The sequence below is a fragment of the Prosopis cineraria genome, unplaced genomic scaffold (assembly GCF_029017545.1).
Source record: "Prosopis cineraria cultivar Desert tree isolate PC_DT_omini unplaced genomic scaffold, ASM2901754v1 PC44, whole genome shotgun sequence".
NCBI lineage: Eukaryota > Viridiplantae > Streptophyta > Magnoliopsida > Fabales > Fabaceae > Prosopis > Prosopis cineraria.
The window spans coordinates 6,608-22,751 of NW_026555374.1; the positions used below are offsets into that span (position 1 = coordinate 6,608).

At 27.3% G+C, this 16,144-nt stretch overlaps 1 protein-coding gene across 1 annotated transcript; it reads right to left on the reverse strand.

The window, feature by feature from the left end:
- Positions 1–3,347: 3,347 nt before the first annotated feature.
- Positions 3,348–13,621, reverse strand: LOC129295066 (2-alkenal reductase (NADP(+)-dependent)-like). Its single transcript, XM_054933545.1, has 5 exons — positions 13,325–13,621; positions 11,243–11,420; positions 5,131–5,297; positions 4,170–4,252; positions 3,348–3,856 (listed from the first exon to the last, which is right to left on the reverse strand). Exons 1-5 carry the CDS (start codon positions 13,550–13,552, stop codon positions 3,478–3,480), a joined length of 1,035 nt encoding a protein of 344 aa, XP_054789520.1. The 5' UTR covers positions 13,553–13,621; the 3' UTR covers positions 3,348–3,477.
- Between the last annotated feature and the right edge of the window lie 2,523 nt (positions 13,622–16,144).

Sequence of the window (16,144 nt, forward strand, 5' to 3'; positions counted from 1 at the left end):
AAGCCTGTTTCTTACTGCACACTTGTATGATTTATCCTATATTGTTTTGAGTCTTTTCAATCATGCAATCCTTGCTTGAATGCACATGATTTCTACATGTGATATGTTTTCTAGAATGACTTAGTTTTGTAACTAGTCATTTCACAAGTGTGCAGTAGAGTATTTCACACGTGGCTTGTCTTTTAGAATGGTTTGAGTTTTGTAACTAGCCATTCCACACATAATAGTGAGTTGGTCCCACACACGATTCATTACATAAAATTGGCCTTGCCATTTTACCAGTTAATTCACATGTGAGAACTTGAGGGCCACATGCTTGTTTTGTCACATAAAATGGTCTGCATTTCTTATCCTTCAAACATGTGTGAATCATCATAGTGTTCACAATTAAATTGTCACATATGCTTATTTGAAACTTGGCTAGCTCCATTTCACACATGAATGAGCTTTGTTCCACACAAGAAATGTCACCAATAGCTATAATCAGTTTGCAATGACTATAAACGATCATATGTCTCTAACACCTATTTTACTCCATGAGCTATAAATATAACACTCTAAATTTATTTTAACAAGTGATTAACTTTGAAAATCATCAAGCTATAAAATTCATGTTCATATTACTCTTATTATATGAAAATTATTATTCTTGAGCCAATATCATTTATATATTCATCATTTCAATATTAGAGCTTTATTATACTCATCATTACTCTTAGAGATAATTTCAATTGAGTGATTTACATATTCAAAATCATTATAAAGGTGAGAGAGATATTTTTCTTGTGATCAAGAGAGGTCGTTCTCTTAGAAAAAGAAGCTTACTAGTAACGTGAGTTGTTATAAAGGCTCACAAATGTCTGAACTAAACTTATAGTTGTATTATAATGGTAAGCATCTACTTAAGCTTGTGTTATAGTGAAGAAATTTTGAGTAGTTGCTTAGAAATTGGATATAGGCTCAAGTGGTGGAGCTGAACCAAGATAAATTATTGTTTGTAATCTTTCTTTTCTTATCTCTTTATATTTCCAACAACTTTAGTTTATGCTCTATTTTAGTTTTCAAAATATAATTTGGTATATTTACATGCATTTATTTAAACATCAACTTAGAAATTGTTTCTAAACATTCTTACACATATGGAACTTACAAAAATAACTTTAGCATTCTTACATGTAAAGTTTAAAACTTAAATTTGCCTAAACTTTTCTTTGAACACAGTTTTGTTAAAATTTTTTTTAAAAGAACCAAAATTTTCACAAACACCTAATTCACCCCCTCTTGAATGTGTTGTCATATCTAACATTTTTGAGCTACTCATCCTCAGTTGAGTTTTTGAGTTTTGACAAGAATTTAATGTATTTCATAAGAAAAGTGCTTTTGCTCAGTTTCTATTCTTATACAACGGCTCCAGATAGCTAGTTGAGGTCTCTAATGATTATAATCACCCTCATATTATATTTAAAATCTCATTTAAATGAGTGGACAAGAGATTAACTGATTGCATTTATTTTTTTACCTACTGGATTCATCATATGTGAAAAAGTTTTCTACGTTATTGGTTTATACTTTCATTGTATTGTTAGTTACTTTTTTAAGAGTTCATATTTCATAAAGCTTATTGTTATAAATATTATATTGTGTGAATGTTTATAAACTCTCCCAACTCTTAGTCTTTCATATCCTACATTCTATAACCTCTCTAATGAATGGTTTTAGGAGTTTTTTTATATTTAATACTCATAAACTTAAAAGGTTATATATTATATATTGATGTGAATTAATTTTGCTATTCAATTAATTATAACTCTTGAGTGAGGTTGGAGCCTATAAATAAAGGCCATGTGCTACACATTGGAGAGACATATGAGAAATGAATATTACTACTCCTTTCTCTCTAATCCTCTTTTGTTTTGTTCATTTCTCTTATCTTAGATCTCTCTTATATTTCTTCTAGTTTTATAATACTTATTAATTATTCTGAAAGGAAGATTTTTCTCTAAATGTTTGATTACTTACAAGGTCTGTACTAAAGCCATGATTAGTCTTGAGAGCGGTTTGCCATATCATATGACCCTTTTTCCCAACTTTTTCGTTGACTATAAGCCTTCCTTCCAAATGACCAAATAGATACCATGTGCCTTGCAAGACTAAAGCTTCCATGAACTACAATTGGCAAACAAAAGTTAGAGTAAAAGTCCATTACTATAACATAATTTATATTTAGATACTTTTTAAAAAATGTTTAAATTTTTTTTGGATCTTATGATATATTTGAGGGAGTAATTTGATCTCTTCAAGGAAAAATATTAAACTTTAAATTAAAATTTTAAAAATATAAAATAGAGTCCATAAATAATTAAAAATCATTATTTGTAAATCCTAAAAAACTGAAAAAATTATAGATATACAAAAAAGACAAAAGGAAAAAGAATCAACTTCTAACCCAACCTTCTTTTGATTTGAGTGCTGAGAAGTCAAAAATATTGTGTCAATCGAAAGTTTAAGATATTGTTTGTTTTTTTAGTAAAATTGCTGGGGTAAATTTGTCTAAACTCTCACAATTGTTCAATTGAGATCTACATTGATTGTTCCTATAGGATGACATTATACTATTTTTAAAAATTTGTCATTTAATCCTAATACCAAATGAACAAGAAATGAGCAGAGTTCTTCATATTCAACACAAATTTGGAAACAGAAGAAAGCTGTCTTCCATCAGCCCGGCCTTTTGGAAATGGATCTTCCTTTATACGTAAATTTCAAATCTTTCAAATCAAATTTAAATATGTGATTCGAATTTATGAAAAACTTCTAAGAAACAAATTAAAGTAGCAGCAGCATACGCAAAGAAGGAAACTAAAACACGATAACACCTTCATTCTTAACACAAGATCAATGCAAAAGGATCAAAAGAAAGTCTACAACCATCTCAAAACAAAAATAATAGACCCACTTACAGACACACATGCTTTCGCTTATTCAAATTAGATTTGGATGATTTAAATTTATTGGTGTTACTTACACTTTCATTAAAAAGAAAGGGTTAAAAAGGTAATTTCACCCTTAAATTATAGGTCCTGTAATGTTTTGGACCTTAAACTCATTTTTAGTTGAATGTTTCCCTTCAAACTTCCAAAAATGATGTGATATTATCCTTACCGTTAATAAAAATTAATTTTGATTATTAGTTAATTAAAAATCATGAAAAAAGACTTAAAAATTACAAAAAAAGGACCTAAAAAAAATAACAAAAGAGGACCAACTTTTCTTGATCATTTTCTGTAATTTTTTAATCAACTAACGATCAAAATTAGCATTTGTTAACAATAGAGGCAATATTGGCATATTTTCTAAAGTTAAAGATATCATTGCATCAGAAACAAGTCTAGGCTCTAGATGTTTCAGGACTTATAACTTAAGGATAAATTTAAAATTTAACCCCAAAAATAAAAAATACAAAGAGATTCAAGTTCATCACTCGTGAGAAACAACCAACACTTGCTTTCCAACATTGCGACCACTAAAGAGGCCAACCAGAGCTTTAGGGCCATTCTCAAGACCTTCAACGATGTCTTCAACATATTTGATTTTCCCTTCTCTGATAAGAGGTAGAACAAAGTCCAAATATTTTGGATAGAGCTGATAATAATCAATTACACTAAATCCACGCATATGAACCCTCTTGTAGAAGATTTGTGCTAAATTTTTTACACCTTCAGGTTCATCAAGATTATATTGTGAAACCATTCCACACACAGATATGCGACCATGGTGTCTCATATTTAAAAGCACTGCATCTAGTGTCCTGCCCCCAACATTCTCATAGTAAAGGTCAATGCCTTCTGGAAAGTACCTGATTTGTCAACATATTTTATTGAAATTAAAGAAAACTTTAAACTCATTAACTCTAACAAGTTTTCTAATTTTTTTGGAAAATATAAGTTTCTGATTTATGCTTATCAAATATACATAATTAATAACATATTTTCTCTTACTAACATTTGATGGGAGGTAAAATGAAAAACTTGTGATAAAAATTAAATGGCATAATTTATAAATAAGACCAAAAACCCTTCTTTCTTTGCCTTATAAATTGGACCAAAAAGTGTAGTGACATATATAAATTCTTCTTTCAGTCAACACAAAAATATATATTAGATACTGACCTTTTTAATGCTGCATTTAGATCAGGTTCCTCCTTGTAGTTGAAAGCTTCATCAAATCCTAATTTATTCTTCAGTATATCAACCTATATATGATCATAAGACAGGATGATTAATTAATGTAAACAATATAGATACTTTCTTTCGAGAAGGAATTATTTTTTTCATAATTATTTGTATGCTTTCTCTTCTCAATTTTATAAGCAAAAGATGGTCAAATTTAAAGGCTTGGAATTACTTACCAGGCCAAGGGGCCTTTGACAAGAAACAATTAACAACACTTTATTAGTTCAAATTCCATTTTACCATTTAAATTAAAGAGCTTTTGGGACCCTAAGCTCATTCTTGATACTATATTATGCTTTAACTTTTAAGAATAGTACAATATCACTCCTATCATTAATAAAAGTTAATTTTACTTGTTAGTTGATCAAGAAATCACATAAAAAGACATAAAAATATTACAAAAAGGATTGATAAAATTACATAAAAGGACTCAAAATATATCCAAAAATTATAGATAAGAACTAACAAATTTTTGAGGTCTGTTTCTATAATTTTTTTAGTCAACTAACTATAAAAGTTAACATTTGTTAGCAGTAGTGGTTATATTTTACCATCTTGAAATGTTGAAAAAGAACATTAATTGTATAAAAAATGAGTTTAATGTTCTAGATACTCTGGACTTATGTTTAAGGATAAATTTATCATGTAATCCTATATATATATATATATATGCTACTTCCTTGTAAATGGCTTCAAATATGCAAGCTAAATGTTTTTCATGGTTAAGTTATAGGAATAATTATGTGCAAGTTCTATATAAGAAAACTAATTACTTATAAATCACATAAATATAAAAATTTGACTTGTAAGTAAACTGAGAAAAATAATTAATTTTTTTATTTGGGACCTGATTATAATTTTGCTTGATTTATAATTATTATTAGAGGCAAATGTATACCTTGTCTTGACTTCCAGCACTTCCCACAACATAACAACCAGATAGTTTTGCAAATTGACCAACAAGTTGACCGATTGCTCCAGTTGCAGCTGACACAAATACACGATCTCCATTCTCAGGAGATCCTATTTTATATAACCCAACGTAAGCAGTCAAACCATGCATGCCTACACATGATTGTGGCATTACATCAGCATAAAGTTAGGATCATCATCATCATGATATAAAAGTCACATATTGTTTCCATAGCACTTGATATCTCTAATGTGCCTACCTTGAATGTTCTTTGGAAATGCCTTATCTTCTCAATTTTTATTTCCTTTACATTACTCACTTTTATATAAAATAAGAGATATTTTGATATATTAAAATTTTAAAATAGTTAAATTTTATATTTTTTACAATTTTTTAAAAACATAATAAAATTTGACATTTTTAAAAATTATAAAAAATATAAAAATCTATCTTTTCAAGGCTTCAAGATATTATAATGTTTATTATTTTATGTAGAAGTTAATAATGCAAAGGAAAAAGAAATCAAAACGACAAGACAAGACGTGTGCCACTAAGAACTTTTTTATTTTTAATCTACGTGATAGATAAGTGACATCTATAGTAAATGGTATGTTTTAATTTGAAAAAAATTTCCATTGCATATAATTTTTAGATAGTTCACTGTAGTATTAAGAAAATTAGTTAAAAACAATTGATCTTCTTAATTTTGGGCCCATTTGTTTAAGCTTTGTTCATAAAAAACCACTTGCCTTTTTTTTTTTAAAAGATCTATTTTATGAAATTTTAAGATGTTTTTTAAAATTTAAAAAATAATCAGAATTTGAAAAAAAATGAGCAGATTTTTTATTTTTTATTTTTTGTTACCTACAAGTGTCTTTTTATCGAAAGTAATCATATTAAAAGCATTGTTGGGCATTAAATATGAGCACTTTTTTTAGTTGAGATTTAAATTTTGGTTCATTATGTTGTGAGGGACTATCCCCTTCCACTACTTTGATTATTTTGAGAAGCTAATTTAAATATCTTATGAAAATAATCTCAAGCAGTATATGAGAGAGAATGCCAAAAAATAATGTAAATAAATAAATTATTTTTTATAATTTAAAATAACTGAATAATAAATAAATTTTATGAATAGAGATCTACAAAAGATAATAAATGTTGGATGGAATGGCTTCCAAGAGGAAAACTGAGTGAATGAAAACTGGATGGAATGGCTTACAAAATAATTCTAAATTTTTCAAAACCTTTTCCTCAAAATATGAAAACTGAGTGAATGAATAAAACAATGAAGTTCAAGAGAGTAAAGAAATTAATTTTTATTGAGAACAAGAAGGACACACGGATTTATATTGGTTTAGTCTAATCACTTGGCCTATGTTCTGTTTTTAAGATTATACTTAAAAGTTTTCACTAAAGTCCACAAGCTTTACAAGTGCTTGCAATCCCAGTATTGACACAAGAAAAAAAATAGTCTTGAACACTCTCAAAATCCATAAAAATTAAAACTTTGTAAATTAAACCTACTTAAGGAAAACCTTTCACTAAGATCTCTACAAGATAAGTTTTGAGTGAAAGAAACTTTCATAGCCTCTCAAAAGAATAGATGAATATAATAGAAGCTTGTAAATCAAGTATTGAGAACTTTTCAGAAAATTATGAATGCAGTAGGTTGAAAAATGTTTAATGCAACTTAAAATATTCAGAATTATATTCAATGTTACCACCCAATTTAAATGAAGTTCTATTTATAGTTTCAGAAAGTTATGATCATTAAAAACTTCAAACTAGTCGTTTAGAATCATTGCATTGAGTGTAGAAGTGGTATTTTGTGAAAAGCACTTTTGTTGAGAAGTTTATTAAATTAATTCTTGTCAAAACTCTACTTCATGCATGAAAGACCTCATTCTTGCATGAATGAGCTTAAGCAAAAAAGCTTCTCACAAGGCACACTTTTATTCTTGCAAGAATGAGAAAAAGGGCTCTTGCATGAATGAGAGAGAGGTAGTATACCTCTTTAGAAGACTGGTTCACACAATGGCTAGACTGATTCGTGCAAGACTTAGATGGTTGAGATGAAGGACCTCTCTGTGCAATAACTTCACACATGGGTTGGTTGCAACTATTTCAAGAATTGGTTGGACATGTTGAAAAACATGAAACTTATTAGAAGTTTTCAAGGTTGGTTTCATGTGTTCTAGACTTTTCTAAGGATTACTTGAGTTTTGTAAAAGATAATCTAGTTCAAGTGTGAATTAACTATTCTTGCGAGAATTGGTTTGGTATACTTAGAATTTTCAAACCTGGCTTAGAAAACCTTGAATTTGAGCAAGCCATCAATTCAAGTTTAAGAGAGTCTATCTAAGTATATTGAAGTGTTCCTATAATCTCTTTGAGAGATAAATTACTAGCAAACACTTGTTTATTTATCTTTGAGAGAATTAAAGGAAGAGTTTCCTTAGCTCAACATAGAGAGACATTTCCGTGCATGGATTGTAAATTGCTCACTATTTTTAAGTAAGGGATTGTAATAACTCACAAGTGCCCAGTTAAACTTGTGCAGTATCTCTATCTCTACTCTTTTACATTAACACTTGGTCTTCATTCTCTCCCTATTTTTGACTTTGAAAATTCTGTTTATCTTCATAACTTTGTTTTGATAAATTGGTTTTGTCTTCTTTTCTCAAATTGCTGATTCCTTTGTGTCAAAGATTTACATGTATGCTAGGAGTTTCTAACATCCTTTGTTCTTTGGAAACTTGATTTAAGCTTTCTATCAAGTGTTTTATAAACTCATGAAATTGAAGTATTTAAAGTTTATTTAAACTTGTTTTGATAAACTTCTAATTGCATCTTCAATTAAGCTAAGTTTATTGAAAGATTTAGTTTAAGTGGAGAATTTTGTTAAACACCCAATTGCCATCCACGGCAACGCTGTGCCCCAGGATTGAAAATAGTAGAGAGATCTAGGTTCGACGACATTGTGCCCCTCAACTACACTATGCCCTTGATTATGCTGATTCAAGTTTGAGTTCGATTTCAGCATTAATGGGTTTGAGCTATCATTTGCTAGATTTAGGTTCATCTTCTTCCCACCATTGATTTCCACAGTAAGTTGCAGGTTCAAGTTCACCATTACTGGGTTTTAAGCTCAATAATGCGACAGACGAGCTTCAATGAGATCAAAGGATGAAGAGACGGGCTGGGCACGACAGACTTCATGGTGACTTCAAGCGACAGATGAGCTTGTAAGGAGAGAACTGACTTCAGGCAATAGAAAAATGGTGGCTTTTAGGTGGCAGACTTTATGATCTGTTCATCCTCTTCTTCCAAATCATGTATTTTTTTTTTGTCAATGATAAGGACATTATAGTATTTTGATGATTTCTGATGCAAGTATTCCATCCAAATATTACCCCATACTAAACATACTTTTAAAACTTCAATTCCAACTCTAATCCCAATCTTAATCCCAATACCAAAGTCATTTCCAATCCATCAAAATTCATACTTGCATACCAAACAAGGCCTAGGAGTTGTAATGTTAAAATGTCTATTGCTGTTGCATGAGCTTAAGTGTTGACATCATTACAGAAATGAAATTTAGTAGCTTGCATTTTGTAGTAATAAAAAATAAAATATCACTAATATTAAAGTCAAAGACCTCAGGTGACATTTCTTATATCAAATGCCACTGCTTATAAATTATTCTTTTTATTTATGATTTTAATAAATAACAAGAGGTGTCATTTTTTATATGAAATATCACAACTTCTTGTTAATCAACAATTAAGCAGCATTTCAATAATAAAATGCCACCTCTCTACTTTGTCATTAATTAATTATTTTTATTTTATTAGATTATATACTTATTTTATCATAATTATTCAATTAGTACTAATAATGAATATCTATATTCTTAATTAATAATTAAAAGCAGAGAGATGGTATTTTTAGTGTTTAAAAACACCACCTCTATACTATTATTGATTTAGTATTTTGTTTCATCACATTAAATAAATATTTTATTATAATTTATTAAATTAGTATTAATGATTAATATATATTACTATTTTAGTAATTAAAAAGTAGAGAAGTGGTGTTTCCTGAGCAAGAAAATGCCACCTCTCTACCTATTATTAATTCAATATTTTATTTTATCATATTAAAAAATGATGTTATTATAATTTATTAAACTAGAATTAATATATATTATTACTATTTTATAATTAAAAAGTAGAGAGGTGGGATTTCCTCATCTTGAAAATTTCACCTCTCTATCTATTATTGACTAAATAATTATTGTATTATAATTTTTTTAATTAATATTAGTAATTAATATAAAAAATATTTAATAAATAAAATTAGAGAAGTGGCATTTCCTGAGTGGGGAAACACCACTTCTTTACTTTTTTTATTAATTAAATGCTTCATTTTATAAGATTAAATAATTATTTTATTATAATTTATTTAATTAGTATTCATAATTAATATATAATATTATTTAATAATTAAATGGAGAGGGGTGGCATTTTCTAATCATTAAAACGTCACCTGTCTATTCTGTTATTGATTTTTATTTTTGTATCAAATTAAATAATTATTTTATTATAATTTATCTAATTAGTATGAATAAATAATATATATATATTATTACATATTGAAATTTTAAAAGAACACAGGTGGCATTTCCAATTACTAAATTTATTATTACTGAAAATGCCACCTCTATATTTTTATATTTAGTTATTAATATTTGTAGCTATTTTATTTAGTTATAATAAATAATTAGCAATAATAAAACATTAAGATATTTTTACTAATATAAAGAATTAATAATAAAGTAATTTAATAATAGACTAATAATTACTGCATTCGATATGCAGCTATTTATATAGAAGATGTCTTTAAAGAGATAGTCCAAGCCATGTTTAACAAATGGATAGTGGCAATGGTTAGGCTTAATAATTAGTTTAGGTATATATATAGCTTACACAATCCAATTTTTTGGGAAATTTTTATGTCTTAAGTCACTAATTAGTTTTGGAATTTTAGTTTGCAAATTAGCTAAGATTATAGATTTTTTATGGTTTTGAATTTAGGGTATAGGAATGATATAAGAATTTTAATGTATTTGGATACCAATTTTAATAAAAATAGTGATTGATTTATTTCTAATTGTTGGTTGGTTGGTACATAATTGATTTCTTTGTAAATTGGCTTCAAGCAACTCTCATATTAAAAAAAATTATTATAAATGCTTGATGGTTATTTAGAAATAACCGTCCGATATTTATAATAAATTTGCATAGACTTGGTTAGGTTTTTAACCATAAAAACTTGCTGGTTATTTTTTAAATAATTGTCAAGTATATGCTTCTAAAACTAGCCAAAAGCCAAACGTGAAAGTCACTACTTGATGATTATTACCAAATAATTATAAAATAAAACCCCCAATATTAATTGTCAAGTATCACAGCCCCAATATATAGTACTCTCTTACTTGACAGTTTAAAACTGTCAAGTATTGATAAAAATAACCATTAAATAATGAGGTCTTTTATGGTAACGTATTCCTTTCATTCTTCTATTTATACGAGCCTAATGTAAGCTTTTCGATAAAAGTTGAAAAGAGTATTTCTTTGAGAATTATTTCTCTTGTGTAAGTTTTACTTGCAAATGTGTATCCTTATGTGAATATTAATGTGTTCAAGAGACTGATCATCTCTCTTGGTGTCTCCAAGAATTGGGTTGTTAGGGACAAATTCCCCTAAAAGTCCTAAATTTGATCATCTATCTCAACTTTCTTGTTCGTGGTATCCAAAGATAGGCCTTCTCATGGTCTTAGCTCGATTATCATACTTGTTTTCTAGCATGTTTCTCCTGTGCATTGTATCATCCTCAAATTAATGACTATGCATAATTTAAAGGACTCAGTTAGTGGAAAATTACAGTAGTTTTGATACATTTCATACCAAATTAAGTCTCATACAAAAGTATCTTATATATGATATTGAAGGGAATACATGCATGTATAATGTATAATGTATATATATGTATATATGTATGGATGTATGTGTCATGATTGAATACATACCAAGAATTCCGCAGTAGTAGGAAAGACGGACATCAGTGTGATGGATTTTGAAGAATGTTTCACTTGAAGAAGCCAATGTGTATTCTTCCCATCTTGTATATCCCCAAACTAAATCGCCTTTCTTATAGTCAGCATGTCCAGATTCGACCACTTTAGCCACTCCATACGAAGTTAATGGCTACACTTATTCAACACAACTTTCAGGAATTGTTTAGTTGTTGAAAGGATGCGATTGAGTTGGATTAAAGAAACAAATAAAAATAAAACTGTAAGTAAATTATCTTCCTTTTTTTAACGGTAGGCATGAAAAAAACTAGTACCACACGTCACAAATGTAGGAGTCATCACAATACCCTCGACAAATCTTATAAATCACATGGTTGATCTATATTTCTTTCACATTTTGATCATTTTATTTTGTCTTTATTTCTTAAAGGGTTAAAAAATAATTTTACCTTTAAACTATAAATTCAAAAGCATCCGGTATACTATTTTTTTTGTACAATCTTCTCTTTGAATAATAAAAAATGATGCTTACTGTTAACAAATATTAATTTTGATCGTTAATTAACTAGAAAATTACATAATGGTGTTTTAGTTTTTTTTACATGTCGCATAAATAATATTTATCTCATAATATTTATTTGTAATTTTGAAAATTTAATTGGCATTAATTTTCTTATATCGGATACTTTGTTGTTTATAATTTTATTTTGAAGTTTTTTTAATAATTTATTAGGGATAACATTACATCATTTCACTTGTTTAAGGGAAACATCACACACACACACACACACACAAATTAGAGTGTAGGATGTTCCACGGTACTTCTAGTATATATAAAGACATAATTGTCCTTTAACCCAAAAATTAATGTTATATATATATATATATATATATATATTTTATATTCACTGACATGGTGGTGTTGACCTAAAACCCAAAAAAAAAAAGAAAAAGAAAAAGAAAGAAAGAAAGACATGGTGGTGCTTCATATTTAGATTAATAAATTAACTAACACCATATTCATCATCTTCTATGAGGTATATTATCAATGCTACGATGAATATTTTTCCAATCAATTAAAAAAAGCACAACCTTTAAAATCCGGTATAAAATTAAAAAGATTAAGGAATTTTTTTTTTTCCAACTTTTCATAAGCTTTTAGTATCCTCAAGTTAAGGATGATGTATGGATAACTCATTAACTTTCATAAAAGAGGCAAACAACTCCCGATCCATTGAAGCAGTCTAACATTGGCTATTAAGTTATAAGGATAAAATTTAATGAATTATATTGGAGCATGTTAGCTTTCTTTTTAATAAGATTAATGTATATTCACGTACCGTTATTTACCTTATAATACCTAAAGTTCTTAAAAAAAATTGGTTATTTTTATTTCGTAATCCAAACTAAAAATATAAACTTTCTATATCATGAGATGCAGCTAATAGCCAACTCAAATCAGTGAATTAAAGAGCTTTTAGTATATATCCTTAAGTTAATAATAATATATAAATATCCATTAACTTTATAAAAAAAAAAAAGCAAACATCTCCCAATCCATTAAAACAGCCTAATGTTGACATTAAATTATAAGGATAGAGGTTAACGAATTATATTGAAAAAAAGTTAGCTTTTTTTTATAAAGTTGATGAATACTCATATATTATTATGAAAAAAATATAACTTTTGATCCCTGCATCATTTTTAAGTGTTTGAATCCCTATACTTTTATTTTTTGGTGTTTTAGATTGTTAAATGACTAAAATGATCAAAGTGCATAGATCTTAAATGAACGTAAAATACTGAAAATAAAAGTGTAGAAACTCAAAACATAAAAAAAAAAGTACAAGAACTTATAACAAAACACAAATAAAGTGCAGAAACCAAAACTTATGTTTTTTCTATTATTATTCACTTTATCATACCAAAAGTTGTTTGAAACTTTTTTGTTTTTTGTTTTTCGGTATTTTTACCTTTTAAATTTTAATCGAAACTAAATATAAACTTTCTATATCACCAGATGTGGCCATTAGCCAACTCAAGCCAATGAACTGAGAGTCATGGATATATACTTACGGCATGAAGAGAATATGGACCGAAACCAGGGACGCCGGTCTGGCTCATCATGGTTCGCATGTCAGGATCACAAGACACGTAGAGAGTCTTGAGAAGGATCTGATCGGAACCTGCTGGAACTTTCAATTCTATGGAACTTTCAATTACTTGCAAGTCAGATTCCTTCGGATATCCACTCACAACGTAGTTCCTAAGAATCACTTGCTTGTTCCTCGCTACTTCCACCATCTTCAATGTTTTTTCTTTCGCCTGATCTTTGCTTTCTGAAGCCTCAAGATCTGAAGCCACCTTGGAGTAGTTGAACTCTTGGAGAGGGAGTAGTTATAATATATATTTATATATATATTTATATATTATGATAGACAACTGATTTTCAGGCGCGCGTTTGTGTGGTTGACTTTTTCTTGTACTTATCTTCCCATTTTTGGTAATTGGCGTGAATCCGGGGGCCCGTGCCCATTTGGGATTTTTTTACTGTACTCCTCAGTACTTACACATGGTTGTCCAGAGTTGAATTGGACGTTTTTAAATTTAAAATTTTTTATTTATATTAACATTTATAAAAAATTTAATAAATTTATTCATTATTAATTTTAACTGTTTAAATTTAATTTAAATAATTTTAAAATTCTTGTAAATTGACAATTTTAATTTACTATAAATATTTCAGATTTAATGTTTTTTATCTTATAATTCTTTTAATTTTTTAAAAGTGTCAATTAAAAAATATTTTTATTTTTAATATTTTATTTATTAAAATAAAAATTTATAAGAATTATAAATTTTTTTAATATTATATTTGAATTGTTCAGATTATATCTAACAATTAAGTTATAAAAATTATAAAAATATTATATTAAACATGAGCTATTAAAAATTTTATTTTAATAAATAAAAATTAAAAATTAAAAACTTTAATTTACACCATTCAGATCTTGTCAGAAAGATGCGCATTATATACGAAGACGGACCCACATACTGATCTGTCTTAAAATTGAAATTTTAAGGGATCCTTGCTGATAGAAACCTGCGTCGGTAGAACGTCTGGCTTCCCGATGAAGCCACACATGGCCAATCTTAAAGTCACGGACTCAATCATTGCAGCTGGAAAGAAAATTACAAAAAAGACCCATAAATTGCACGTAAGTAACTTACACAAATTAATATTAATCAAGTCCAGAGAATGATAATAATTTTTTTTAAATTATATAAATTATTATAAATATTATATTATAGATATTTACAACTCATAGTCTTTAGGATTCTTTTACTTTTAATGTTCTCATGAATGACATGGAAGGAGTTTCTTACTCTTAATAGCTTATTATAACCTTCAAAAATTGCATAATACACCATGATATGTCTCATTATATTTTTATAATATTAGGATAATACTTGAATGGTTGGAGGCCTATAAATAGATGTCATGTTCAAAGCATAGGTGTACTAGTAAATGAGAATTCTTCTTTATTTTTTTTTCTCTTCATTTCTTGTATTATCTTGTCTTTTTCTACTCTCCATATTAATTAGATTTTATGACATGTTATCAACACGAATTAACTCTGAAAATAAGGTATGGGCTTTTAGTTAGATTAATGTGTTCTTATATTATATATGTAATTATATTTTATATTATTATTTTATTGACATTCATGATGATGTTATTCTTATATTTTATTGTTTTATTATCCCATCATTTTATTTTCTTAATTATAAAGTAAGTTTAATTTTTTTCATTTTATTTATATAAAAATAATTATGTGATTAGTGATTTAATTTAATCAAGTCTTATTTACCATCCATTGCTTTATTTTTATTATTTGTTATTATATATTTTATAAAGATTGATATACTTATTTTTATTTTTTTATATTTATGTATTTGATGTCGTCGTCGTCATTCTTCTTCTTCATCTTTGATGCTTTATTATTTATTTATTTATTATTTTATTATTGTTTTAGTCTTCCATTAAATTAATACTAGATATAAATATTATACATGTTGTGTTTGTGCATGTGTTGATCAATTTATATTGTTAATATAATTTGTTTTATTTTTTAATATCATATAAATTATTTGCTTTATCTATCAATTTATTTGCTTTATTACATTTATTTATCTTTATTATGCTTTATTTGTTTAGTAAGTTTAATTATTTATATTTGTGTTTCTTTATATTGTGCCTCTTTCTATTGTGTTTCATTATAAATTATATTTTAGCATGTGTGTGTGAAATATTTTTTTTTACTATAATAATTATTTATTATGCTTTATTTATTAATTTTATCATAATTCTAATTGTTATTGTTACTTTAGTTTGAATCACGACAAATCTTCCCAAACTTGAATTTACGGCTCTTGATATTATGATAAAGAATTATCTATCATAGGTGTTAGATGCTAAAATTCACCTAGACATCAAAGGACTAGGAAATGCAATTTACCTAAAAATCTAGCAAGTAATCAAGATAAAGCCAAGGCAATGATATTCCTTCATCATCATCTTCATGAAAGGCTAAAAGCTTAATAATACCTTACAGTAAAAGATCCACTAGAATTGTGGATTAACCTAAAAGAAAGGTATAACCACTAGAAAACAGTAATTTTACCTAAATCTTGATATGAATTGATGTATTTGAAGTTACAAAATTTTAAAATTGTAAGTGAATATAATTTAGCAGTTTTTAAAATAAGTTCTCAATTAAAATTATATGGTGAGAAAATCAATGATGAAGACTATTAGAGAAGACGTTTTCAACTATTCACGCTTCAAATGTACTCCTGCAACAGCAATATCATGAAAAGGGTTTTAAAAAATAT

Coding starts and splice junctions, on each gene's coding strand:
- LOC129295066 (XM_054933545.1), bottom strand. CDS start 13,552: ATGGTGGAAGTAGCGAGGAACAAGCAAGTGATTCTTAGGAACTACGTT. Junction 11,421..13,324: donor GTCCATATTCTCTTCATGCC/GTAAGTATATAT, acceptor GAATAAGTGTAG/CCATTAACTTCGTATGGAGT. Junction 3,857..4,169: donor CTAAATGCAGCATTAAAAAG/GTCAGTATCTAA, acceptor TTGACAAATCAG/GTACTTTCCAGAAGGCATTG.